Raw genomic sequence first — 26,852 nt, forward strand, 5'->3', positions numbered from 1 at the left:
TCATGAGGAGGACTTGTTGGGGTATTGTACAGCTTGATGCCCACTGGACTCTTCACTGGGATCATCTGTGGGATGTAGCCGACGACGTATTGCCCTTAGGGATGCTGTTGACGGAGTTGAAAACATGAAAGATGTTCGACATATAAGTAGGCAGTTCTCATCAAAGTACATGAGCCAGAACCAACTGAACAAGCACTCAAGCACAAGTAACACTTACACTCGCACTCACAATGGCCCTCCTCCGCCTACTTCCCAGCCTACTGGCACTCCTACCTATCGGAGCCCTCAGTCAAGCACCAATGCGCCTCTGCACAGACGAAACCTGTGGAAACTGCCCAAATTCCGTTACAACTGCTGGCACGGGATACCCAGCTTGCGTTGTCTATGATCGCGACACGGTCCTTGGCAGCACAGCAGGAGATTACGAGCAGGTCGAGGACTCTAGGAGGAACATTATCTTCGACATTGGTAAGGCTTCTCGGACCTTGGAGTGAGCGTAGTGGATCTTAACTCATCGCAGCGGAGCATCCCAACCCTGATTGCAAGTTCATTGTACGTAGCCCTGCTGGGCAGGAGGGTAAGTAGTCGTTCCAATATCAATCACACCAAGTTGACACTTTCTAGATCCAAACTGCGGAGAGCCTCTGATTGTTACCCGTGGAGGAAGATGCTTCAAGCCGTTCAGAGCCATAGATCCCGCATTCATGGTCCAATTCTGTTGTGGTAGCGGCGACTGCGCGGCCTCTGGCGTCAAGCGTGGTCTCAATACCGTTTCCAGTGTAGACTGTGTAGTCCTCCGGGATGGCTCAGGCAACGTCGTTGTCCCGCTAAGCGTCGGCAACGAGTCTGGTGACATGATGGAAGTCTTCATGGAAGATCTTGGCCTCAACTCTTCATCAGTAGTCGAGTCGACTTCAACTTCCGGAATGCGAGTGTTCAAGATTGGACAAAACCTGGCGAAGCGCGACTGTGACTCCTTCACGCCATCAGGCGACACTTACACCAAGGCTGATAGCGTTTCCTCCAAGATTGGCGCCAGAATCTGCGGCGATGGCACAATGCAAGAGGTCACCAACGAAATGAGTGTCTCCAGATCAACAACCTTTGGAGCATCTGTAGGTGATCCATTTGGAATCGTATCGGCATCAATGGAGTTCACGACCGAGGAGTCGGCTTCGCAGTCCCATACGTATGTTTTCACACCACCAGAAGGCCAATGCGGCAATGTGGCGTTCACTGCGACATTGAACTGTCTAGGCGGAACGATTACCGGGTGCGAAGGCGGAGACCAGACCGGAGAGGTGTGCACTGCGAGAAGGATCAGCGACGATCAGGTCGACGGAACCTACTCCTTCGTTATTACCGACTAGAGAAGGTGGTTCAAAGATGTTGCGGCATCGTTGGAAGGTATGGTGTGGGTGTGGGTAAGCTTGCCCGGTGCTTGCCATTGTGGCTTGCATGTCGGCTATATAGCTCTGGTCGAATATTCTGATGGTTCTGTCATGGCTTATTGTTTGGTGGAGAGATCCAAATCAAAGATTGTCGTTAGTGTTGTCTGGTAGGCGGACATTGCAGATAGCGAGCAAAACCTGCATGGTAGTGTGCAAAACACCTCCCGCAACTCATCCAGCTTTATTGCTTTGCGTTCACCGACTTGTCCTGTTGCTGGCTTAATGGGTGAATTCGGAACTGGGCCCTTCGACGCGTTTCTTGAGCCTCTTTCACGGCATCGGGTTTGTAGCTCTCGTACCAGCGGACACCAGTGAGTGGAGTGTTAGACCCAATGCCCAATACACCGACATCGCCTTCCCCTCCAGTCGCATCGCCAACATAGCCGGGCATATCGTCCAAGACACGAACCGCGCTAACTTCGAAGCATACTTTGAAAGGCACTTGTTCGTGCACCTCGGCACCGATCCGCATCATCGTAAAAGAGTCCAGTTGTCTTGTCTACAAAGGCTTCCTCGAGCTATAGACCGAAAGCGCAATGATGCAAGCGAGGTAAATACCTAGCATCAGAGACAAGATGATCATGCTCGCGAGACACATGGTCGGTATCGTTGTGTCGGCTCCAGGGTCAGAGTAGACTGACCTGGAACCCCAATCGGAATGGCCAGTAGTGAACCATGCCTCCGTCGCGAGGTATACGGCGGCTGCAAAGGCATTCGTAGGTCGTTCGGCATCTCCAACTTCGTATTGGGTATTGACATAAAAGGACTGGAGATAGCGGGCGATTCCATCATCTAGTTCTTCTAGTGATCGGACGTCGTCCATAACACACTTCGAACTTCGTCCGGTTGTTGGTTGAAGGAGCGACTCGAATGGTCTTTGGTCAATACAGCTGCTGGCGTGGTTGGTCTTGTTCTTGGGACTATCTTTGAAATATGTGATGTTCGAGAGATATGCTTCCGGGTGATCGAGTTGATGTGGTATGTACGACCCATAGCCGAACAAAGCCATAGCGACAGTCAGAAGCGGCTGTACTCATATTAGCGAGCGGACTTGTCGAATTATGTGAACAATACTCACGCCTTTGTTCTTCAAAGTGTTGAGGTCCCAAGAATCGTCGTTCTGATAGCTTACAGCTGCAGATCTCGACGACAGTCTTCCTGCAGAGGTTTGCAACATACAGTTAGAGCCACAGAGGTTATTGGGGTCATCCTCGATAATCTCCCCAGCCTTTCCTCCGTTCATATGATTGGGAAGCTCGAAATAGCCAGCGGTGGTATTGGACGTGACTTTGAAGACTCCTCCAAAGTGTGGTGAACCAGGCGGTTGCTCAGAAGCATGTTGCCAGTCGTAGCCCATTACGGATATGTTGAGATACAATTCTTCAACGAAATCTTGCCTGTGGTAGGTGCTCTTCCAAGGGACAGCACTTTGATTGCCGGGCATACAGGCTTCGATGCTCCAGTTCTTAGGCGCACCTCCCATCAAGTCCCAGTCAGACTCTGGTGGCCAAGTTGAGTTTGAGTAGTGCACGTAGAACGAGCCTGGTAGCGATGCGCAATTCGCAGGCATCGCTTCAGCTGGCATAGATTCCCATTGAACAGAAGAATTCATCCGAGGAAGGAACTGTTTGATAACACCAGTGTGAGTGCCAGCCGGCAATTGGGCAAAGTACGGGTGCGACATTTGCGAGATCTGACCAAGCGTGGCAGCGCCCATGAGACACTGCTCTGTGAGATTGCTATCCAGCATCGAACAATTGAACTCATTCTGCCACAAGCGAGCTTGTGGTGCCGTGTTGCTTGTCGAAAGCGCGTTTCGTGTCATGATGGTGACCACATTGTTGTCCCACAAGTTCTCGAATTGATCAGGTATATCGGCCAGAAATATCACTGACGTCGACTCAGTCGGAGTCTTTATGATCTTTGGCGTTACGAGAATGGTCTGCAATGGGGTAATCGATGCACCTTGGTTGAGTCAGCCCTCGTGAGCCGTGATTTAACCTCCGGAACACTGCCAAACTTCGCTCGCGAACTTACCCAGGATGTTGAGTAATACCGCACAGAACAACAACCGCGATCCAAATTTCTTCCCATTCCCACACAAGACCTTTGCGATGGTCACTGGATCAGTCCATCCCTTATCAGCAAGCACCATTAGCTGCCGCATTGTCAAGCGGTGCTGCTTTGGTCCAGTCTGCGCGAATGCGGGTGCAGCAGCAGAGCAGACGGCCGAGGTAAGGGGAATGGTGAGCAGCGCTACTATTGTCTGGATAGTGCGAGCAGCTCTATAGATTTCCTCAGATTTGACATATTTTGCATGGAAGAATCTGGCGCTTGATCCATAGCTACGCTCGTGTACGTTGAGCTCATATTGTCCCACTGTGAGAGGATTGTATGTCAGGAGACATGTTAGTATCCAGGCAACCAAGGCCAGACTCGAGTATGTTGCAACCAGTAAAAGGGTGTAACCAGATCTATGCAGCAACACTGACGAGTTCTCTTTTGCCTTCACCATTTCACTGGCGGATGGCGATTGGCTGTGCTCAGATATGGCATCGTGCGAGGGTCGCCGATATTCGCCTTGTAAGAAAGTTGAATTCTCGTCACAAGCCTCGATCTGTATTTCCTCAGAGGCTCTGGCTTCCGGTACGCGCTGTCCGTGCTCCGATGCGCTGGAAGGCTGTGTAAGTTTGGGTGATCTCTCTATCCCAGTAGATTGATCTTCTTTCGGTGCTGCGATTTCACTCAATTGATGACTTGCGCCTGGATTATTGTCGCGCTCGATCTGAGGATCATCGCGCGGGGTTTGGATTGTCATCGTGAACGATGCTATTGGAACGATCTGTGCCTGGCATCAATGGCAGGAGGGTTTCATGTGGTCTAACCCGATGGGCCTGGAGAATTGGAGGAAGTGAGTCCGGTGAGCAAAATGTGGCCTGCGACTGTGGGCAAGTCAAAGCTGTGAATATGGGTGGGTATGTTCGAGCCGAGCTGCAGATGCGCAGCTGCTCAGCCTCAGCATACCAGCAGAGCCTGTGTGTAACACGCATGCTTCCTTCGGCCTATATATTTGGGCAGAGATTTGCAGATGTTGGGCGATCTTCTGTTGTCGGGGGATAGCCTCGCTTTCTTATTTGAGATCGCTCAGTGGTTAATAAATGTCACATGTGAACAAGAGACAGCTCCGGCATGTTTGAACTTGCGTCTCTGGCCAGTTGGCTGCGATCCATGTAATTCGGTACCGAAAGGAATGCTAGCAATGATCTGCAACATGCAGCAGTGGCCATGTGCATCTTGGATAGAGGCCGGAGGAGTTGCAAGTGTGGCCTTAGGCTGGAATGCCGAGATGCCATTGGGTTCGCTGTCTTTACTCCGTCAGCGAAAAGAAGCTGGTCGTTGTCCAGGAATGCCGTTTTTGGTAGGGATTTAGGATTGGTCCTACTCGACCACACGCGACCTCGGGCGTACCGGCAGATATGTGTTCGGGCTTCTTTGTCCTGATGTAGCTTGCAAGAATGTTTCAGCGTGCCTGCTTTGAATGGTGTTGATCGTGTCGGTCGACTTCCCGCTGGCATTGTGCGGCTTCGGCCGTGGCTTCCATGTTTACCGCTCGGACTTCCCTTCTGTTTGAGGAGAGAGGCCTCGTCTTCTCATCGCATTGTGTGTGACCTGGACGAGAACAGCAAGCCAGTAAGTACTGCTCCAGCTCCAGGGGCGATTCTCTCAAATAAAGATCCTTGCTGTGGATGATGCACCAGCAACCGCTTGCGCTTCAGGTATTCTGGCCGGAGACGAAGTCTTGCATCTTCCAGTGTAGGGGCACGCGAACCACACATGCTGGCAGAGGGGATGGGCTCCGTTCTAGTCTGTTGCAGAGTGGCATTTCTCTGGGAGACAGGCGCTCAATGCGCAAGTAGAGGGTGAAGGCGACGCGCGAGACGAGCACCGCCAAGACCCACGTGCGTGTTGGCTGAGAAAACTGCTCCCAGCTTGATCCTCGTGGAGAACAGCAGTACCATCATTACAACCTTACGATCTTCAGCAACGATCAGTCATCAGTCATCTTGACCTTCGTCAGCAGCTCATTTTGCCAAGAGATGGCCTATCTTTGAGCACTCATGGAAAGCCAATCGAGTTCGAAAACTCGGAATGCCTCTGGCCCCATGAAATCGACGTGACCACAAAACTTGTGCAGCAGGCATGACCAGAGTCCACATGGGGTGGGAGTCGAGCAGGCCGGACTTTTGGCTTTCCATTGCGCTATATGAGTTGGGACTGCAGAAAGAGGTAGTGGCATGCGATCGCTGGCTCTTTCAGGCTTTCGACACCCCAAAGATCTGGCTCCAGGAACTGTATTTGAGCAGCAAGTACCTTAGCACTTCATCTGAAGGTCCCGCAGAAGGACAAGGGAGGCGATCAAGAATGACCTTTGACTTCATCATGATTAGTCTGACCACCTCTATTTTTGTGCGACCGCACTCGAACATGCTCCATTGCCTGTATAGAGTTGAAGGCCTCGGCCATGGGCCACTATTGACCACCAGCATAGTATATACCTGCGTACACCACATTCAGCTATTGACGGAACAGCCCAGAGACGTGGCCGAAGACCGAGGCAAGCAAAGCAAGCGGTGCAGCAGTATTGGACATCGCAGAACACTCCAAGAGAGGGGGCTCTGCCCAAGTCTGATATAAGAAGAACTGCAGACCTGCACAAGACCACGCGAAGATGCGATTCCGTTCTGTCCTCCCCTGTCATTGGTGCCAAACTTCCTTGGCAACATGTGGCTGGCCATGGCAGTCTTGATCCGTGTGGGGAAAGACCTGCTATGGACGGGCTGCCATGTGCGCGTCGTGGACAGCTCCGCGCACATGGCTCAATCCCACTGAGTTGGTGCATACTACTCAGACGGTACAGAGCTACAATTGCCCTTGACAGGAAAGCACCCCGCCTCGTTTGCTAGGCGACCCGAGATCAAGACTTTCTAATTCGCAATGCGCGGTGTTCTCCGTCTAGGGTAGTGCTTGGGATTAGAAAACACACGTAACTAGGTACAACACCGGAACAGTCTTGGAAAAGGTTTAAGTGCACGACGATCGCCAGCTGAGAGCCTTCTTCTTTGTGCCCTGTCAATCAATTTTTATTCAGCATTGTGTGACAGTGTTGCAAAAATGGCAGAAGAACATGAGAAGCGAGAGGTCATTGCTGACCATCTCGACCGTGAGAGCAACGACAACCTGAGCGACAGTGACAAGCCCGAGTTGCGGCCCCATCGCACCATCTCCCGTGTCCCAGGAAATCCCAACTATTTCGAAAAGGATGGACTTCGAACAGAGGGTGATGGCCATGATCATACAACGGAGAACAGGGTAATTCGGCGCACACTTTTCTCACATGAGACCTCAAATGCTGAACGATCTTGCAGAAAAATTGGCAATTCGTCTGCACCGTCCTTGGATGCGCCATGGCCTTGTCGGCGTCTCAGATCTCGGCACTTCTGTATCTCACAATCGGCACAGCCATTGCAGTAGATCTCCGCTCAGCCTTGTTCGCCTGGATGTTGACAGCATCGAATTTGTCCTCCGGTGCTCTGGCTCCTTTCGTCGGCCCTCTTGCTGATCTCATTGGCCGTCGCAATATTCTCTTGTACGGAGGCTTCGGACTCAGTATCGTCGCGACCGTTCTCTGCGCCGCTACGCCAAACGATATCGGCTTCATCGCTGGACAGCTATTACTTGGTATCGGAAATGTGGTGCAGGACTTGCTGAGTTTGGCTGTGGTGGCAGAGAGCGTACCTACGAGCAAGCGACCAATTTACGTGGCATTCATGCTGCTAATTATCATCCCTTGGGCGCCAGGAACCCTTTACTCGAACCTTTTGCTCGAGGCAAGCTGGCGTTGGGTTGGTGCTGTGCTGGCTATTTGGAACCTCATCGGTTTCGTGGTCCTCTACATTGGCTACAAGGAACCACCACGAGTCAACTCACTTGGCTTGACGCGTCGCGAGATGCTGAAGAGGATCGACTTTGTGGGCGGCTTCATCTTCATGGCTGGCGTTTTGCTCATTCTGGTCGCACTCAACATCGGTGGCCGAGATTCTCCCTGGACATCTGCGCCGACTCTGGTCCCATTGGTAATGGGCTTTGTTGTGCTCATCGCGGGATGTCTTTACGAATACTTCGTGGCTCCCTGGCCTCTCTTCCCTCGCCGCATCGTCCACGCTCCTAGACCATTCTATTGCATGCTATGCGTCATCTTCGGAGCTGGCATCAACTATGTCTGCATGGTGGTCTTCTGGCCAATTCAAGCGCGAGCTGTCTTCCAAGGTGACAACGTCCAAACCGGCATCTGGACTGTCCCCATCGGAATCTGTATCCTTGGTGGTGCCATCATCGCAGCCCTTCTGTTGCATGTCTTGAAGAACCAAGTCAATTGGATCATGGTTGGGTTCTGCGTGGCTCAGGTCATTGGTACCTCGTGTCTCGTCCTCATCAACCCAAACAACCTTGCCACAGTCTGGGGACCACTCATTATTGCCCTCGTCTCCGTCGGAGGTGTTCTGGTTCCGAACCAAGTCATCATCACCATCATCACTCCAGACGATCTCCTCGGCTCAGTCACGGCATTGACTGTCGGACTCCGTGCTGCCACTCAAGCTATCGGCCTGGCGATCTTCTACAATCAATTCTCCAGCAAGGTCACTGAGTTGGCGTTGGAGAGGCTCCAACCAGTCTTCATTTCTAGCGGTGTTGCTTTCGATCTCATCAACGAGGGATTTGCCATTCCTGAAATCACAGCACTCGCTCAAACCATGTTGACCTCGCTCACAGCTATGCCGTACCGCCAGTGGGCAGAGATGTACCCTGCTTTTGCAAGCGAGGGGGCGTACAGAGATATCCTGCCGACTGTGGTGGGCATATTTTCGGAGTCGTTCGAGCACATTTACTACATTACGATTGCGTTTGGAGTCTTTGCATGCATTTTTGCTGTGGGTATGGGCAGTGTGTCGAGGTACATGGACAACCATGTTGCGGTGAAGATGACGGACTGAGGAGCATGAGGGGATTGGTTGACGATGTTATGCAAGAAGACCTACATAGCGATCTATCAGAGAATCAATGGGATTCAGATACATGCTCTACCAAAAGCATCGGTTGTGCTGGGCTCTACAGTGCATACGGCCTTGAGCCAATTTCGGCCCTGCTCATACAGTATCCTCTATGCACAGCTTTAGCTGTCGGTTCTAGTTGTCGAGATGTCCTAGCCTTCACGGAGCGGAGGTTTACGACAGACTGTTTCTTCTGCTATGCTGGTGGAATGCCTGTCTTGGGCTATTCCTCGAACTCTTCGTTCTCTCAAGCACTTATCTATATGCAGACAACGGCACTGAGGCTTGGATGATCGATGCTTGGGCCAAAGAGACGAAAATGCTTGCAGAACTGTGCTCTTATCCCTGGGCCATTCAAGTACAATTGGTAGCTGGTGGGGTCTTCGCTGGAACGATCTGTATTGGTAAGATTGACTCACTGACCCTTCCAGATTGCGAAGTTTTGAAGGCAAGATGGCTGTTGGACGACGATCACCGGAAGTTAGTTGGATGTCGAACATAGGTGATGATTTGGACAGGGAAGTAGTAGAGGGCGAATTTCCAAGGAATAGACTGATCGGAGCTGAGAAGGATGATGCAGAGTATCTGCAAGTATGTTGTGAATTAGCAGGTAGCAAAAAAAGGCGCCTGCCTTGTTTAGATATCGATGTAGGTGAATAGATTGTGGAGACAGCGGGGTGCATACATTAGTAGTAGAGACGAGCCACAGGGACCGTAGGTATGCTGTTGCTTCACGGAGGCCAAAGCAAAAGAAAAGCAGCAAAAAAATTGGCTTGGACGGTTTGAACGTCCTTAAATCGTTGTTACCACGATCCTGACGGTGCCGTGAATCGAACACGGGCTAACGCGGATCTGCAGATTGACCACAACACGTCGTCATACCACTAGACCACACCATCGTAGCTGTGCTACGAGTTGCCCCATTATTGGATGGCGTGGGCGGGTGTGGGGCGTATAAGATGGCTCACAAGCAAAGCAGGGTTGAAGCTTGGGAGCTCAGCTCTCCCGCACTTTTCCGAGAGCCTAACGCAGGGTTCCTCTTGATCAAGCCTCGTCTTTTGAGATTTATGATCGTCCTTGTTCGGTATTGACTGGCTGGTAGCATGGTTGGAGCTCCAGGACCAAGATGTCACCCAGACCGACCTTCGACGCCCGGAAGCGAAGAAAGCCATGCACCGCTGGATGTTTATCCAAACCACGCTCAGTATTCATCGATTTCTCATTCAACAGTGACAGGGCAGGGCGTATTGGTGAATGGCGAGGCAAAGTGGTGGTCAAGATCGGTGTGTGCGCACGGACCATTAAAAGTGGAGCTGCCCAAATTTCACTTGGCTGGAACTTCCGAGTTCTCTCACTGCAACACGCAACAATCGGTCAATACTCTCTCAATGAACGAGCAGCATCTATGACAGCGACCAAAAAAAAAATCGACGAAATATGAGTGTGCCTCCAAAGTTCTTTTGGCTCGCCATCGCCCCGGGGTTCACGCTGTAGAGCGGACACCTCTGCGCTTCTTCGGAGACGGCGATACTCTCTGGCCAATTTTCGTCGACAGAGCTGCGAAAGATGAATTTCGTGGAACATCATTTTCTCGTGCTTGCGCACGACTGCAGCCGTCGACTGCCACCGAACAGCCCAGCGTCTCCTTACATTGCATTGGAGACGTGTCATCCTCGCCATTTCCCCCAAGTGAAGCAACAACACGTGCATGCAGCTTTACAGATACTGCAAGACCCTAATACGGGCAAAATTGATACACGGAACACTCGGCTTGAACATGCTGACTTGCCGGAAGCTTAAGGCTAGAAAGACATCCACAGTACTTCGACTTCACTTCGTTCTCTGATCATCGATTTCTACATGATGAGACCATTCGTAGCTTCCATTCATGCAGCACATCGATGGAGACGCGAGCTGCTCACGATTTGCACACCTTCTTGTACTAGGTTTTCTGTGGTCGGGGGTGGCGTTCGAACCAAGACAACCTGCAAATTGAAGCGAGGCGCTCGTCGCATACTGCCAGACTGCAATGGATGATGAACTGCGATGGGCACACGACTTTTACCATATGAATTATACATTCTACCATTGACGTGCTTTGCAGAAGTGTAACATAAGAACTCCGCATGACATTTTGGCCATCCACAGGTCTGATCGCGGCCAAGAGGATGCATGCGGAGTAGTGTTGCAATGTACCACTGTACCCCACGATCGACTGGGTCTGGCCAACTGCAACACGATGCAGGAAGAGCCTCACAACGGTCGTCACCTTGCAATCTTCACGGCTGCAGAAATGCTTCTTTTACCTTTTCATTGTACTGACAGCGACTTTCCGCGATGTCCACGTCGCCAAACACCCCACGCTCCACGAACCAGACATCAAGCATAACTCGACGAAGGACAGGATGTATTTCATGCCGAGATAAACATGTGCGCTGCGATGAAAAGAAACCTTCATGTCGAAGATGCGAGCGCTCAAATACAAATTGTTTTTGGACGAGAGGTTTGAAAATCGTGTTCCAAGGACCTGAAGGCGTGACATCGACATCTACACCACCGACACAAGCTACTGCACCTCCCGCAGGATTAGCATCATCGACGTGTCCACTGGAAAGAAGAAGACAGTCCATGAGCTCCACAGATTCGGCACAGCATAGCAAATTCATCTCATCATTATCGATACTCTCTCCACCAATCTCTGAGCATGACGCTGAACCGGACATCGCGGATGTTCGCGCAACACATGTAACAGCAGCTTTGACGCCTAATCCGGAGCATTTCACCAATTGGTCAAATCTGGAAGCCTCAGATCTGGTCCAAAAAGCCCTACGAACAAACCTGGAAACCACGTTAATGCACAATTATCTCACCGAATGTGCGCCCTGGTTCGATGCACATTCTGCAAAACTGTACTACTCGCGCGTAGAAGTCCCTCGAATGCTGAGATGTCCGCCATGGCGGGCTGCAGCACTGGCACTGTCCGCGAAGAATATCGAACTGAGAGAGCATCGAGCCTTGACTTCTGGATCGGAGTCCTTGCCGCTGCATCTGTACCAGATGGCCGTGAGGTTGGCAATCGAAGCAATGTCTGGCAGATTTGAAGTCGTGGGAACCCTTGCAGGATGTGTACTGCTTTGTGTGTACGAGATGATGACCGTTACATATACCGATTGGCGGCGGCATGTCCGAGGCTGCGCTAGCATATATACTCACAATGGCTGGAATGGGTCTACTGGAGGGCTGATTAGTGGCTGCTTTTGGGATTATGCGCGAATAGGTATGCGTTTCCGCCATGAGAAACGATGATGAGCTGACCCACTCAGACATCTGGGCCGCATTTTGTGCCTCTACGACAACAATATTGCCACCCGACACCTACTTCGACAATGCAGAAGCGACCATGGCTTTGAATGGAATCGATGAAGATCTACACGCTTGCATTGCCATATGGGTTACTGCACGAGTCATCAATCTGATCTCTGATAATCCTCCGCTGGCCGAGAGTGGCGCAATTCTGCACTCACTGCAAACTGACATGACGAGATGGGAAGTCATGGGAGGACAGTCTGCTCAGCCTGTACTATTCAGAGACGCAAGTGCTGAAGCAGACAATCCTTTCCCCCAGATCCTCTTTTCCAGCCATAGCGCTACGATTGGCCACACGCAATTCTACACGGCCAAAGTCCTGCTACTGGAGTACGAGGCAGCTCAACGCAACGCCGAAGCCGCGGGTGTCCTTCGCGAGGAAGCGTACAAGTATGCGCTGATGGCCAATGGCATCGTCGAGACGAATAATCATACAGCTTGCCTTGTGAACTCACTGCAGCCTGTATATGTCTGTGGACGGCACATGAGGACACGAAGTGAAAAGTTCGCGACTCTTGAATTGCTTGCTCAGATTGAACGAAAAACTGGATGGAAGTGCGGTTGGCGATCTGATGGCTTGCGCGAGTTCTGGAACTTGTGCTGAGGCACGGGAAAAGGCGCAGTCAATGCAGCTAAGTACCACACGGCAAGACGGTCCTTGGAGAAGAACTCGTGCGCGAAAGTGACCTGGTGGCTATGTCAAGATGACTGCCTTGACCAGAGTCATCGATGACCAGACAAAAGCGTTGTACGGATGCCATGGGTCATCTCCTATGCTTTAGCGAATAACCACTCCTCTCAAGGAGAATCTACTCTCTCAAGCGATTCCGTGCAGTTATAGCGCACGAGAAAGAGACTCTTGAAAATTCCCATTCCCGCAGCAAGAGCATGTGAACGCCGATAGAGGCTAACAAGGCAGGAGAGTCTTGCCGTGAATGCTACGAGAGTGGTTGCTTTTCAGCTTGGGGTCATCTTTCCATTTGCGATAAAGCATACGGAGCTGAGACCAAGGCCGGGGATGTAGGTCTTGACTGATGTTCTCAAGAAGTCTCGCCGCTGCGTTGTCATCTTCGAGTCGCAATAGATAGGAGGCTCGCAAGATTTCGTGCGCAGAGTTCAATTTGCCCTGCTCACGCGAGCCAGACAGACGATTTTCTCCTTGACAGTACTGTAGTATGGGACGTGGATCGGCATCGACTGGATGGTAAAGGACGATGCGAGCCAGATGGAAGTCTAGACGAGACCGGTCGCTGGAATACTTCCAATTCGGTATAAATGGCAGCCATGCACGATATCGCTCGAAAAGGATGGGAGAGCATGGCGGTGTCTCGTCTTGTAGAAGACGCCCCTCCAGCTCCACGATAGCGGCCGGAATCCAGAGGATGCGCCCAGCCTTTGTCAAGCCACCGTCGAGGGCGTATAGGAGGCATTCAAGCGCAGCGTCCATCGAGCCATCTTCACCCCAGTAGATTTTAGCCGTGACGAGACAAGCAAAGATGCGTGTTGGCCAACTGACATGTGCCCTCTTATGCAGTGGGTTATGAGCCTTTACGGCATCTCTTTGCATGTCGGACGACGTAACATACGCGGCCACCCACTCCATGAGAATGCGGCCTTTTTCCTCTGCTTCCAGATGCCGGCAGAGCATATTTATGAAATCATAGGGCAGTATCGTGTCCCAGTATCGACGATCAGTTTTCCGTACCCAGGCGAGTATACGTGATGCACCTGCGTTAGCTGCGGCCGAGCGTTGCTCTGCTTGCGGTAAACCTTCGACTCTCATGCGCGATCTGGCTAGATACAACATTGCTTCTGGTGCTCCAGCGGTGCCATGTGCGGCGAGCGCTTCGAATTCGGACACATCAGATATGTTCTTTACGCCATCTAGAGGGAAAGTGCGATCAAGTACGCGCGACTGATGGCCAGACTTTTCTTCAAGCCATGTTCTGACCTTCTCTTTACTAAAGCGTTGTTGCTCTCCGGAAGGACCAGAATTCGAGAAGCCAGTAGCTTTCCTATCCACCAGCTCATATATCTTGGGAATAGGTTGTGCAGTGCGCGTCAGTTTCGATGCGAAAGGATTGGGAACTAACTCTCCATTACGCAGATTCGCACGTTGGACAGTCGGAGAAGCATGGTATAGCCTTGTGTGGCGTACGCGAACAATCACGCCGCTCTGCGGCAGTACTTGCAATCTAGCCCGCATCTTGTTGGTGTCGAGACCGTCGCCGATGAAGGATTGAAGCTGGAGATGAAGACATTGTGTCGTTGAGAATGTGGTGTGGAAGCCAGGAAGTTCGTACGACGTCGAAGTGGAGCTCGAAGCTGGATCGCGGAGTGAACCCCGGTGCACTACTTCAACCAAGGACGGACGCCCAGAAACCAACAAATATAGCTACACAACCACACTCGAATAGGCTGAGGCTGGGCAGGAAAATCATGTATTGAGAACCATTCCAGATAGGACCCAATTCTAGCTGCTGCACCTTCGTAAACGGGAGAAAAGAACCACACCATTGATTCCTTCCACGCACACGATTCAGCACAGGGCTGCGCAGCAAGAAAACGACAAAAATGGTCGCAAAACTTCCTTCCAGAGATACAGTACTCATTACAAACACTTAAAAACTCTCTTCACACCCTTAAATCTTCGGCTGCGCCTTCGCCAGATTATTCTGCCCAAAACTGTTCACGGCACTCTTCTCCGCCCACTCACTCAACAAAACCGTCCTCTCAGTCTCAATCAAGAAAATCGTAACCCCATCATTCTGAATCTTCCTCGGACTCAAGTCCTCATTACTAGCCTGCTGTAATTCAGCTTCAGCAGGACCATGCGGAACATTACTCCCATTAAGTCCCGCCATGAACGGCGCAAAAGCATTACTTTTCTTACTAGCTTTGTTCAAAGGATGTCGAGGATCGTGAGAGTTGATGATTGGTCCGTAGAATTCGCTCATGGTGTTGCGGTGGAAGTAGGGGAGCCAGAGGGTATCTTGGGCTACGCCGTAGCGTGGGGGGATGATGGCGAAGTCTACGATTGAGGTTCCGGGGGCTTTGCCGTGGGCTGCGGCTCGGAGGACGACGAAGAGGGAGGGGTCGTGGTGGTCGAAGAGGAGGTTTCCTAGGACGGCGAAGCGGGCGAGGTCGTATTTGTAGGGGTATAAGGTGCCGTGCCAGGAGACGACGTCGAAGGGTGTGGAGGGTTGGGTGCAGGACCAGAGGCGGGAGGAGAGACGGGTGATGATTGTCCATTCTTCGTTGTCTGAGACCACGGCGCGGTTATCTTTGACTGATCCTGAGAAGTGTGCGGTGGGGATTTGGAAGTCGCGAACGTTTGCGAGACCGTGAGAGCCAATGATGCCCAAATCTGGTAGCTCATAGTGTCCTTCATACAGCTCACAGATGTAGCCGCGAGCTGGGCCATCTGGAAGAGAGACAGTATATCGGATTCCTCGCGGAATGACACAAATTTCGTTCTGCTGGACCAAAAGTCTGCCTTGCTCGGTCTGGATGTCGAGTGCGCCGGCCTGCGGGATGATGAGCTGCTCGCCGTCCAGCGAAGAGAATGCCATTCGCGGAGCCATTGATCGAGATGCTGCGAACAACCAGATCGCGAGGCCTTCCTTCTTCTCAGGTTCGCCATTTCGGCCGATCAATTTCTGTTTCGTCCAGTCTGCTCCCTCTTCGCCTGTAAACGTAGGCCACATGTACGAATTAGGAGACAGGCGAGATGGTCGCTCTGGGACATCTTCGATAGGCTGGAATTCGCTTCGTTCGAGCGAAGCTACGACACGATACAGCCATGTCTGTAGATTTTTCTCTCGTGGCGCTGTGAATGATGTGCCGCTTATGCGCTCGGTTCGCAGCCCGTATGGTGGCTTCTGCGGGCTATTGATTACAAGCGGATTGGCGCCTTGGACTGCTTCTGAAGAATGATAGCTGCCAAAACCGTTCAGGTAATCGTACTTTTCTTTGACTTGAAATTCTGTGACTGGTGCCATGATTGTGTGGTTTCTCGAAGATTGTCCTCTGGCTGCCTTTGTACCCTTTGAATACTGTGAGCAGAACGTCAAATATGAATGGAGAGCCTGGTGAAGGATGACATCTTTACAACGACTCGCTGCTGATCGTTGCACATGCTTGGAAATAGGCTTGCGCAGCTTTAAACAAGGTTGCACAAATGAGGAGAAAGCTCAATCCCCGTAAGCTTTTGCTTCAAAGTACCGCGTACCCCGCGGAGTGCATAACGCGGATCTTCAGCTGTTCTGTAATCAGTAGTTGGCAGCGAAAATATATCTCAAAGTTAGTTCTAAGCCCACACGAATAGTGATGTTGCATGAAAATGTCGTTCGCAGCCTCGTATAGCATCGTGGTACTACTTTCCGTGCTGAGCCTCCAACTCCGCTCCTTTACACGTTCTGTATGTCTCTTTTGAGAATCCGGACAAGACGAAGCTCCAGAAGGAGCAGCAGTATCCACAAGCATGATGGATTCAGCTCGAGAGTCAGCTTACAACGAGGTGCATGAGATAGCCCTCTGCTGCAAGGTTCTATCATTGAACCTACATTACCATTTCAATCAATGGACTCGGCATTCGCGTTACGCCCGGACCTGATTGACAACCACGCTCGGCGATACAGACAGTCGGCCTCGGTGTTGTAGATGGATCGCTCACACTGGCCAGAATCTTGCCATCACGCTGGTTCGGACTGGTGGTCATCGCACTCTCGTTCGCTCATTATAACCGGCTTGAGTACGTGATTGCAAAGCGATCATGTCGTTGTCTGCACTGAAACTTTGGTTTGGGCAGTTTGAGCTTCGCAATAGGTTGCTGTCTGCTCAGGCTGTATGTTTAGACATGCCAGTCATCAGCAAGGCCGTCAAATATGTTCTTGTAGTTCCGCTCCATCCGTATTCGCAGTGGAGCACACGAATGTTCTTCTCGTCAGCTTTGCAGTCGACTGTTCTGCTTCACAACTTGAGCAGAAGAGTGCGTCGTGTGGACGCAAAAGTGAGATGGCGAGGGAGAGAGAGAGTATTTGAGCGCCTCCCAATTTCGGCACCGCGTCTACATCACCTCCGACCGACGCCCGCACTTTTACCTGCAGTACCGTTCAATCGTCGACCTTGTTCACAGCATCGATATTTAGAGACAGCAGAAATTCACAGCGTGAACGTGCCTGGCGTACCACTCACAATTTCTCCCTCTGACAAGCACCTTTCGAGTCAGCATCGTCGAAGGGAAGAAACTCAGAAGATCGTTCCTTCACTATGCCCCGCGAACCAACAGTACCTTAACCCCTCACGCCACTGCAGATGCGAATGATCAGCAACATAAGCCCAAAAGCCACACAAGTCTGCTTTGTGCAGTGTTATACAATAACCACTAGTACCAAACTTGATTCTCGTAAAACATATTATTCTCAAGAATACTGATCACTTGTTGATTGCATTTCATACCATCCAACCCCACCTCTCACTGCATTACCCCCCATGTCTCAAGAACTCCCCATAACACAAGTCATTCACCTCACCAACAACCGCCCCAACGACCCTTCGCGAGGCGGCCACCTGTTCTCCGATCCCAAATGGCAAGCAGCGATAGATTATTGCATTGAAGCGCCCGGGTTTCAAAGAATTTACTGGGGAGAGTCGCTTGAACATTCTGAACATGTTGAAGTACATATAGGTACAATACAAGGGCCCTGCAAGTCCCACATTCTTTACAAAGTGACGTACTGACGCATTCTCTGTTTCGTGCTGTCAAAGTCCGCAACACGTTAGCTCAACATCAAGCCTTCCTCGCTTCGGATAACTACAGGTTCTTTATTGCCTTGGTAGAAGTCCTCGCAAATAAGAAACAAAACCCTGTGATCCGACATGCCGCGTTGCAAGATTTCACGCCTGATTCTCAAGCTTTAGCGCGAGGAGCTCCGTTTTCGGGCACGGCGATATATGTGAATAGAACCGCCGCGTGGGACGAAGGCGCTTGGCCGTTGTGGACACATATTGTCCGGTATGTTGATGGGTGTCTTGGGTGTAGTGGCGGGCCGATTCTGGAAGAGAAGGTGGAAAGTGTGAAAGGGAGTTTGAGGAGGAAAGTGGAGGGAAGGGGGAGAGAGAGGAGTTTGAGAGGTGTTATGTGGTGTACGTGGGTTGGGCAACGACGGAAGCGCATCATGAGTATCATGGGACGAAGCATTTTGCGGAGCATAGTGTGATTTTGAGGTGTGGGAATGAGGGGTATGCGGAGTACGGGCATATTGTGTTTAAAGGAGAGAGGGTGAAGGAGGTTGCGGCGAAGTTGTGAATGGGATGGTCGAGATTCTAGGTCTCTATGCGACACGTGCATCTGTCGCTGATATGAATGCTATCTTAACCTGCTGCGGGACTTTGGGGTGCTCAAAATTCGGAATCCTCTTCTTCCAGAATCGCCGTGCTCAATAGTCCCGCCTTCCGCCGGCTACCGTCTGATAGACTCAGATAGCCTGGTGATATTGACCCAGGCGAGAGACGCTGCGGCGAGACTCCATTCACTTGCCGGGTCGGAGGGACTAGAAGGGTCGGAAGTTGATCTTTGACCTTCTTCTGTTGTTTCTGTTCGCGATAATCCTTGACCGATCGGACTTTGTGTGGTTTGATTGGAGGCGGCTTCAGGAAGGTGCCGGTCACTTTGCTCGCGATCAGACTGACGAGCAGACCGCCAAGGATGCCGACTAGAGCCGCGATGCCTAAATAGATGTATAGAGTCTGCAAATGATAAGTATGGTAGTGCTTGGAAGCCATTCGAAACACCAACCTCAAGCTTTACTATCGCTTTGAAAGGTAAAGCCAGGCATGCTAGCAAGAAACTGCCTAGGTAGAGGATGGGCTGGAGGGTGAAGGCAATTGGTCGCCAGAGCAGGTTGAGCAGCCACAGCACGGCGTAAGCGATGGTCCTTAGGACTATCGCAATGGAGTAAACCAGCCAGTACGCGCCGCTGGCCAGGGCGGGGAGGATGGCAGCAGCGCCAAGCAGTTGGTCTGATGCAGCCTGGTCAGACATGGTGACATGTTTCACCTTTCAACCCCTCGCGTTCATGCGTTTTCATGCGTTCACTCTCGTGCCATGTCAGCAGCGGGTTCGTGGTGGTGGGCGGGCGAGTGATGGCGTGGAGGATGGGCGCATGATGAGGCTGAAAGGGGTGGAGATGACTTGCATGAATTGGCGGAAAGGCTATTCCGCAACGCTCGCCAAGGGCACACACCCATGCACGATCGACAGTCGCCGGTGATGTCGCTTGCTGCGCTGCGTGCTGCCTCTTTGTGCCCGGCGGAGGAGGGCAGCACAGCACAGCTCTGCTGCTCCGTCTCACTTGCGCTCGTTCGTTCTGTCTATTCCATCGTGTAACCCTCACTGTCGCCCCGCTGTGCCCGCCCGAGTCGCACAGACGTCATGTTCCGTTGACGCGTTGAGGCAGCGATAAGAGGCCATTGAGCGATGGGCAACGCCGAGAGCAAAGACGGCGCTTCAGGCCCACCGGCGACGTCTCCGGGCAGCAACAACACCCACAAGCCGCAGCGGACGGGCAGCAGGCGACTGAGCAAGAAGCCGTCGTTGCCCACCGAAGCCTGGGTGACTTCGAGTAGCTCCGACCCGCCTTCCACCTCGCAGTACTACGCCCACGGAGCCACCGTCTCGGCCTCACCCAAGCGCGCTGCACACGCCCGCGCGAGGTCCATCACCGCCTCACAGTCGAACCACCACCGCGCCGTCGACGACCTTGCCCACAGCCACCGCTCGGCCTTATCGGCCATTTCCGCCATGGGCCAGGCAGATAGCAAGGCCCGCCCGCCATCGAGGTCAAACACACTGCCCATCCACGCCTCACCACCGCGCCCGCCGACCCCTCCATCACAACCGCAAGAAGCCACGCCCGCACCCGTCACTGAGTCGCCCGAGCCGACAGAGTCACAGCCGGTCGATGTTCCACCCGCCAACCATGTCGGCGGCGAAGATGCGATACCAGATGACTACATCCCAACCGGATATTCCGCCAGCCCATACGGCCTGCCACCTGCCAACTACAGTCGTCCGCCTAGATTGCCGCTGCCTATCGAGGAGGAGGTGCACACGCCGGGCTCCCCCATCATCACCCCGCAGGACATCACTGCGATCAAAGATGATGATATCGAGGAAGGTGCCATACCCCGCATAGCCTCTGTGCGCAGTTCTACCACAGTCGACGACGATGATGTGGGAGACAATGACGCATATGACACGTCCGGATTGAACAACGGCTCAGTCAAGGTCTCATACAAGTTCGCGTGGAATGGGAGCGGCGAGAAAGTTTTCGTCACAGGAACATTTTGCAATTGGGACAAAAAGATCAAAGTGCCCCGCAACAAGGATGGCGCACCGGGGTTCTCTGCAAGACTCTATCTCCCTCCTGGCACCCACCATTGTAAATTTCTGGTGGACGGGGAGATGGTCACATCGCCAGATCTCCCTACCACTGTGGATTGGACAAATATTCTCGTCAATTATATCGAGGTCGTGGCGCCCTTGCCAGAGGGACAAACGCAGCCACCCGAGGCAGCTCAGCCAATTGACATACCCGGCACGACTGTCCCCGCCGACGATGTTACGGGAAAGCAGGAAGCCGCAGTACGCGCGCTGGCAGATTCGGCGCAGCCATCCGACAATGAAGCCAATGTGCCATCTCCGCTGCAAGCAACCGACGGCTCGACTAAGAGCGAGAAACAGCCAACGGAAGTGTCTGCATCCATCCCTATCCCGTCCACCCCTGCACCACGACAGATTGAGCCTCAAACAGAGCCCGAGACCAAACCCAAGCCAGCTCCGAAGCAGACGATCCCACGCGCCAAGTACACCAACACGATACCACAATTCCTAGTAGACTTAGACAACTACCAGAACCCCGAAGATGAGCGATATCAGCGCGCTCAGAGAGTGACAAACACTCTTCCACAGCCGCCGAGTCTGCCAATGTTCTTGAATAAGAGCATCTTGAACGGCGCCACTCCCCACAAGGACGATGCTAGCGTGCTCATCATGCCCAATCATACCGTGCTTAATCACTTGGCTACTAGTAGCATAAGAAGCGGCGTGTTAGCCACGAGTGGTACAACGCGGTACAAGCGGAAGGTGAGCAGTCCCACATTCTTCAAACTTCACTGTGTTGACCAGCAACAGTTCCTCACTACAATCATGTACAAGCCGACCTCGGAAGATACATGAGACTTTGTGCGGCATCTTCACAACAACTTGCCCACTGGTTGCAATACATGGAGGGGCGGGCGTAACATCGACGACTCTGCTAAGACATTGCTCCGCAACGAGCAACGAGCGACCCAAAATGAATTTCCCTACTTCGCCATTCACGCTGACGCGCAAGAGTTGACGTCGGCGACATGCAGATGTGCGGGGGCTAAAGGGGAAAGATTCATCATTACCATCAAAAGACGAACAGTCAACACAAAACATATCTATGAAGTGGCGGCGGACTTTTTGCATAAATGACTTCTCTTGTCTCTGGAATTTGTGGTCAGGAAAGGGGGGAACAAGGCTAGCGAGGCTTTGGGGTTGAGTGGTAGGTGTATTGAAGGACTGCCACATGAGCGAATGTCTGCATGGAGAGCGAGGGAGCGCGCATGATCAATGGATGACCAGGACTGGGTATATGAGAGCATGGCGGACGGCCATTGGCTTAAAGATGACGGTTTGATGAGTCAACATGGAGATGAAGATGATGATAGATGACAATACGAGAGATGCTGAAGGGAGAGTTTCCTTTTGCGCGTGCCCGCTTTTTGTTACTGCCGTGAGAACACTCGCTCTGCGGTTCGCGGTGTCGCTGTGCATGCGGGCAGGAGCACGCCAGAGGTGGAAGGTGCACATCGCCATTCAAGACCCGTGTAAACAACTGTTTGGCCTTCGACTTGCCCTTCCACCGCTGGAAAGCACGATCAATGTAGCTGAGGCAGTACATTTGGGATAGTGAGGCACGCGTGAAGTCGGGGTGGCAACGAAAGATGAACCCACTCGTGGCTGTGACGCAGATTGTGTGGTTCAAAGAGTTCGCTCAACTTAATCGTGAACGGTCTGATGACGGTTTCTTGCTGTGTATGTTTTGTCTTTCATATTCAATCGTATCGCCTTTTGTCTACTCCAGCACGATATACTTCTTCAAATGCTCCGGCACGGCGCCGAGCAGTTTCTTGCTCTCCAACCATTTCTTGCTGAACAGACGATCGGCATAACGATATGCTCCATCGCATAGAATCGTCACAACAGTGTTCCCAGGTCCCAACTTCTGCGCCAAGTCTCTCGCCGCTGCGACGTTCAATGCGGATGAAGCTCCAAGGTATAATCCCTCTTCATCCAAACATCTGTAAACCATTTCAATGCTCTTCTCATCTGAGATGTGTAATGCCCCATCGAGGAGATCGATGTCGGGTTTCAAGTTGTCTGTGATACGACCTTGCCCAATTCCTTCTGTTATCGAACTTCCGCTCCGCTCGACGAGTTTTCCGCCTGATGATACGTAAGTGTAGATTACTGACCCGGGAGGATCAGCGACGTAGCATTTCACGCGGTTTTCGGAAATGGTTTTGAGGTAGCGTGTACAGCCTGCAATTGTACCCGCTGTCCCAGAAGCGCAAGTGAAAGCGTCGATTTTCCCTTGTGTTTGAGCCCAGATCTCAGGGCCGGTGGTTTCGATGTGTGCTTGACGGTTTGCGGTGTTGTCGAATTGGTTTGTCCAGACGGCGTTGTCGAGACGTTCGGCGTGGCGTTTGGCTTGGTGGTTGTAGTTTTCGGGGTTCTCGAAGGCTACGGCGGGGACGGGGTAGACTTCTGCGCCGAGGAGACGGAGGAGGTCGATTTTGCCTTGTGATTGCGTGTTGGGCATGTAGATTACTAGTTTGTAGCCTTTGGAGCGGCAGACGTGGGCGAGGCCGATGCCGGTGTTGCCTGCTGTGCCTTCTACTACTGTGCCGCCGGGGCGGAGGAGTCCCTTCTCTTCGGCATCTTGGACGACGAATAATGCTGCGCGGTCTTTGACTGAGCCGCCTGGGTTCTGGAATTCGGCTTTACCGAGGACTTCGCAGCCGGTTTGTTCGGAGATCTTGTTCAGACGGATGAGAGGCGTGTTGCCGATGGCTGAGAAGAAGCTGTATATCAGTCTCAGCGACTAGGTAGTTTTATCATTTGCGAGTTCAACATACCAGAAACGAGGCCATTCTTCGCAACGCCTTGTGCCTTGGAGATCTCCAGGCCGTGAGGGTTCATGGCGTGCACTTCCGATGCTGAAGGAGCGATTGTGACTGCCGTTCGCACTCCTCGAAAGCTCGTGGGCCTCGTCGCCGCCCGTAGAGCAGTCCTGGCAAACATGATGCGCACAGGCTATCACAATCGCGAATGCACAGAGGGAGTGCAGGGTGTCGAGTGAAGCTGCAAGCAGAAAGTCAAAAGCGCCGCGGTGCAGCACGTCATTGGCTCGTGGCCGTGCATCGCGGGACCTTTTCCGCCTCTGTTTACACCTGCAAACACCGCCGAGAAAGAGATGACAACCGACACGAACTGACATTACAGCACAACATCATGCCGGGACGAGTCGCCAGCGCGGGCACGCGCACATCGCGACGCACCGTTGCAACGAAGGCGTCCACGCGATCCGCCCGCAACAGCTCACCACCGCCGGACGTACCAGACGAGGGGGAGGACAGCTCCTTGCGACGCGCCATCTGTACCGTGTTTGCAGACTCGCAGAAGTCCACCGCTGCACATCGAAAAGCGATCATTTCACTACGAAAAGTCCAGGAAGCATGTTGCTACGAGCCCGTCAGCAACAAGAAAGGCAAACAGCATGACGACTTCGACGAGGACGACTTCAATCGAGAGGTTGTGCGATGCGTGATTCGCATCCTGCCGGTCAAGAAATCCGAACCGGTCGGCGATCGCGTCGTGCGCTTTTTGGGAACATTCTTGAATGTGGCCGCGAGCAAGGACAATGAGATCGCACAGGCAGACGATGAGGTCGAGGATGGCACACTCCCGCAGACGCCAACGAGCAGGCTGGCCAGCGAGATTTTGAAGATGACGATGCTGGCCATGAAGGCAAAGGCCAAAGAGATTCGATTTCGAGCGACGCAAATTACAAGTCACATTATCAACAGTCTGGATACATTAGACGATGCACTGTTTCACCAGCTACGGCAAGAGTTGTTGAAGAGATTGCACGACAAAGAGGCTTCTGTTCGGCTGCAAGCCGTTTACGGTCTTGGCAGGTTGGCGGCGGAGGTGGAAGGCGATGAAGATGAGGAGGACTCGGACTCAGACGAGGACCTGGGCGGCAAGACCGTGCTGAACAAGCTATTGAACGTGCTGCAAAACGATTCTTCAGCTGAGGTCAGGAGAAATCTGCTGCTGAATTTGCCGCTCACAAAGGAAGTGCTGCCATACTTACTGGAACGAGCGAGAGACGCGGATGCGACAACACGAAAGGCATTGTACAGCCGCCTGCTACCTGCACTTGGAGACTTCAGACATTTGAGTTTGACGCACCGCGAGAAGCTGCTCAGATGGGGCTTGCGCGATCGAGATGAGAATGTGCGCAAGGCTACAGCACGACTCTTCTGCGAACGCTGGATCGAGGACTGCGCAGCTCTGCCTGCTGCCCAAGCGGCAGAGAAAGAGGAGGACGGAGACGCTACAAAGGACAAAGAAGCAGTTCCATCACTCGATGCACTGCTTGAGTTGCTGGAACGCATCGATGTGGTCAACAGTGGAGGCGAGGGCGGAATCGCTCTTATCGCGATGGACGAGTTCTGGAAAGGACGACCAGACTACGTCGATTATGTCTCCTTCCCAGACAGTTTCTGGGAAGACCTTTCACCTGAGTTGGCCTTCGTGGCGCGGACATTCAACGACTACTGCCGCAACACGAAAGACTATGTGGGACCACGAGCACTGGCGGAGCTTGCAGAAGAAAAGCTGCCTGAAGTCACCAAATTCGGGTTCCTCCTTGAACGTGAGATCAAGAAGCTCATTCAGGTCACGATTGAGTCTGCGGAGGCAGAAGACGAGGAATACGACGAGTCAGAGCTGGCACATTGCGAGTTTGTCGTCGAGCAATTGCTGCACATGGCCCTGACATTCGACTACAGCGACGAAGTTGGTCGCCGAAAGATTTCCGTTCTCATGAGATCCTCTTTGGCCCTTCCAGATCTGCCCGAAGAAGTCACACGACTCGTCGTCGAGGTGCTTCGCCTTGTCTGTGGCGAGAATGCCAAAGGCGAGCGTGAGTTCTGCAGTGTTGTTCTCGAGGCCGTCGCCGAAGTGCATGATACTATCATCGCGGAGGACGACGGCGATATCGACGGCAGCACAGAAGACAGCTTCCATTCCGCCACGGAACAAGTTGACATCAATGTGGACGATAACAGGGCGGCGCAGAAGAAGGCCAGGAAGCAGCAGCAGGAGGCCGAAGCTGATCCTGAAGCAGAAGAGGAGAGGGCTGTCAAAGAGCTCATGGTTAACATGAAGTGTCTACACATTGCTATGTGCATGTTGCAGAACGTACATTGCGATTTGACGGAAAACGTCCATCTTGTGACGACGTTGAACACTCTCGTTGTTCCTGCTGTGCGGAGCAAAGAGGCGCCACTTCGAGAGCGAGGCCTACTCTGCTTGGGACTGTGCTGTTTCCTTGGAAAGGTGAGTCGTGTCATTGGGTGCCAACGTACTATACTGACGAAGATACAGCAACTTGCTGGAGAGAACCTCACCGTGTTTATCCACTGCTTCTCGAAGGGACATCCGGCGCTGCAAACAATCTGCTTGCAGATCATCACGGACATGCTTGTCACGCACCCGTCGCTACTGACTCCTGCAGAGGGCACCGAAGATCCAAACGAGGCTGCGAAGCCTGTCCTCAAGATGTTCAAACAGTCACTCAAGTCTGGCGACCCAGAAGTGCAGTCAACCGGAGCCACAGCTCTCTCGAAGGCGATGCTCTCTAGGCTCATAGTCGACGCGGATCTTCTCAAGCAGCTGGTCGTTACATACTTCGACCCGGACAGTATCACGAATCCACAACTTCGCCAGAGTCTGAGCTACTTCTTCCCGGTTTACTGCCACTCTCGCGCTGAGAATGCCGTCCTTATGGCAGAAATCACTACTAGCGCTATCAGCAAGCTTCTCACCCTTCGCAAGGCCTTTGAGGATGACGACGACGAGGACGCTGCCGCTGGGGCCGATCAGATGGTGTCAATGACACAGATTACGAACATGCTACTAGACTGGACGGACCCACGCAAGATCGTAGGTTTTTCTGACGCTGTTGGAGATAGCTCCGCGAAGAGTGGAGCTGGCGAGACACATTTCATACTAGCAGAGAGCATCCTTGATCGCCTTGTTTCTGCCCAACTGAACAAGGATGAAAAGAAGATTCTCTTCAGCATGCTTAACAAATTGCATCTCCCGGCCGGAGGTTGCGATGCCGAGAAGTTGAAATCTGTCCTTGAGCTCTTGCAGGAAACGATCGACACGAAAGTCGCTGCCGATGCCACGAGCAAGAATGTCTTGACGAAGCTGCAGACCACTCTGTTGAAGCTCATGCACGATGTCATGACCGAGGAGCGTGGCGGCGGCGATACTGTTCTCGAGACCACCGAACTGCCGGACCAGAGCGATGCTGGACTTGACGAGACGGACACCACGCAGACTTCTGTTACGCGCGATGGAACGGAAGTTGAAGAAGAGGCAGATGTGGAGGATGATGTTGAGCAACTTCAGCAGGATCTGAAAGATGCCACGCTCGGAGCCACGACTGCACTGACATTTGGTCCTGCAGATGCTGAGGGCACGAGGATTCAATTGGAGTATGAGGACAGCGAGATGATGGATATTGATGGATGAGGC

The 26,852-nt window shown here is 52.5% G+C and overlaps 10 protein-coding genes across 10 annotated transcripts; 5 read left to right on the top strand and 5 right to left on the bottom strand.

Moving 5' to 3' along the window:
- Nucleotides 1-230: 230 nt before the first annotated feature.
- CKM354_001026600 (uncharacterized protein) lies at nucleotides 231-1,370 on the top strand (the record flags this gene model as incomplete). Its single annotated transcript, XM_044805719.1, has 3 exons — nucleotides 231-468; nucleotides 521-577; nucleotides 625-1,370. The coding sequence occupies 3 exons, from the start codon at nucleotides 231-233 to the stop codon at nucleotides 1,368-1,370; spliced, it is 1,041 nt and encodes a 346-aa protein (XP_044661654.1).
- Nucleotides 1,371-1,632: 262 nt separating this feature from the next.
- CKM354_001026700 (uncharacterized protein) lies at nucleotides 1,633-4,269 on the bottom strand (the record flags this gene model as incomplete). The annotated part of the gene is made up of 4 exons (XM_044805720.1): nucleotides 1,633-1,864; nucleotides 2,093-2,478; nucleotides 2,530-3,416; nucleotides 3,489-4,269. The coding sequence occupies 4 exons, from the start codon at nucleotides 4,267-4,269 to the stop codon at nucleotides 1,633-1,635; spliced, it is 2,286 nt and encodes a 761-aa protein (XP_044661655.1).
- Nucleotides 4,270-6,623: 2,354 nt separating this feature from the next.
- Nucleotides 6,624-8,503, top strand: CKM354_001026800 (uncharacterized protein; the record flags this gene model as incomplete). The annotated part of the gene is made up of 2 exons (XM_044805721.1): nucleotides 6,624-6,821; nucleotides 6,878-8,503. The coding sequence occupies 2 exons, from the start codon at nucleotides 6,624-6,626 to the stop codon at nucleotides 8,501-8,503; spliced, it is 1,824 nt and encodes a 607-aa protein (XP_044661656.1).
- A 2,685-nt stretch (nucleotides 8,504-11,188) lies between these two features.
- Nucleotides 11,189-12,530, top strand: CKM354_001026900 (uncharacterized protein; the record flags this gene model as incomplete). The annotated part of the gene is made up of 2 exons (XM_044805722.1): nucleotides 11,189-11,837; nucleotides 11,884-12,530. The coding sequence occupies 2 exons, from the start codon at nucleotides 11,189-11,191 to the stop codon at nucleotides 12,528-12,530; spliced, it is 1,296 nt and encodes a 431-aa protein (XP_044661657.1).
- Nucleotides 12,531-12,833: 303 nt separating this feature from the next.
- On the bottom strand, nucleotides 12,834-14,132 carry CKM354_001027000 (uncharacterized protein; the record flags this gene model as incomplete). Its single annotated transcript, XM_044805723.1, has 1 exon — nucleotides 12,834-14,132. One exon carries the CDS (start codon nucleotides 14,130-14,132, stop codon nucleotides 12,834-12,836), a length of 1,299 nt encoding a protein of 432 aa, XP_044661658.1.
- A 436-nt stretch (nucleotides 14,133-14,568) lies between these two features.
- Nucleotides 14,569-15,927, bottom strand: CKM354_001027100 (uncharacterized protein; the record flags this gene model as incomplete). Its single annotated transcript, XM_044805724.1, has 1 exon — nucleotides 14,569-15,927. One exon carries the CDS (start codon nucleotides 15,925-15,927, stop codon nucleotides 14,569-14,571), a length of 1,359 nt encoding a protein of 452 aa, XP_044661659.1.
- Nucleotides 15,928-18,328: 2,401 nt separating this feature from the next.
- On the bottom strand, nucleotides 18,329-18,971 carry CKM354_001027200 (uncharacterized protein; the record flags this gene model as incomplete). Its single annotated transcript, XM_044805725.1, has 2 exons — nucleotides 18,329-18,676; nucleotides 18,726-18,971. The coding sequence occupies 2 exons, from the start codon at nucleotides 18,969-18,971 to the stop codon at nucleotides 18,329-18,331; spliced, it is 594 nt and encodes a 197-aa protein (XP_044661660.1).
- Nucleotides 18,972-19,406: 435 nt separating this feature from the next.
- CKM354_001027300 (uncharacterized protein) lies at nucleotides 19,407-21,167 on the top strand (the record flags this gene model as incomplete). Its single annotated transcript, XM_044805726.1, has 2 exons — nucleotides 19,407-21,074; nucleotides 21,123-21,167. 2 exons carry the CDS (start codon nucleotides 19,407-19,409, stop codon nucleotides 21,165-21,167), a joined length of 1,713 nt encoding a protein of 570 aa, XP_044661661.1.
- A 925-nt stretch (nucleotides 21,168-22,092) lies between these two features.
- Nucleotides 22,093-23,321, bottom strand: CKM354_001027400 (uncharacterized protein; the record flags this gene model as incomplete). Its single annotated transcript, XM_044805727.1, has 2 exons — nucleotides 22,093-23,090; nucleotides 23,156-23,321. 2 exons carry the CDS (start codon nucleotides 23,319-23,321, stop codon nucleotides 22,093-22,095), a joined length of 1,164 nt encoding a protein of 387 aa, XP_044661662.1.
- Nucleotides 23,322-23,531: 210 nt separating this feature from the next.
- On the top strand, nucleotides 23,532-26,849 carry CKM354_001027500 (condensin subunit YCG1; the record flags this gene model as incomplete). The annotated part of the gene is made up of 2 exons (XM_044805728.1): nucleotides 23,532-25,646; nucleotides 25,695-26,849. 2 exons carry the CDS (start codon nucleotides 23,532-23,534, stop codon nucleotides 26,847-26,849), a joined length of 3,270 nt encoding a protein of 1,089 aa, XP_044661663.1.
- Between the last annotated feature and the right edge of the window lie 3 nt (nucleotides 26,850-26,852).

This window comes from Cercospora kikuchii (assembly GCF_019650295.1).
Source record: "Cercospora kikuchii DNA, contig_00007, whole genome shotgun sequence".
Classification (NCBI taxonomy): Eukaryota; Fungi; Ascomycota; class Dothideomycetes; order Mycosphaerellales; family Mycosphaerellaceae; genus Cercospora; species Cercospora kikuchii.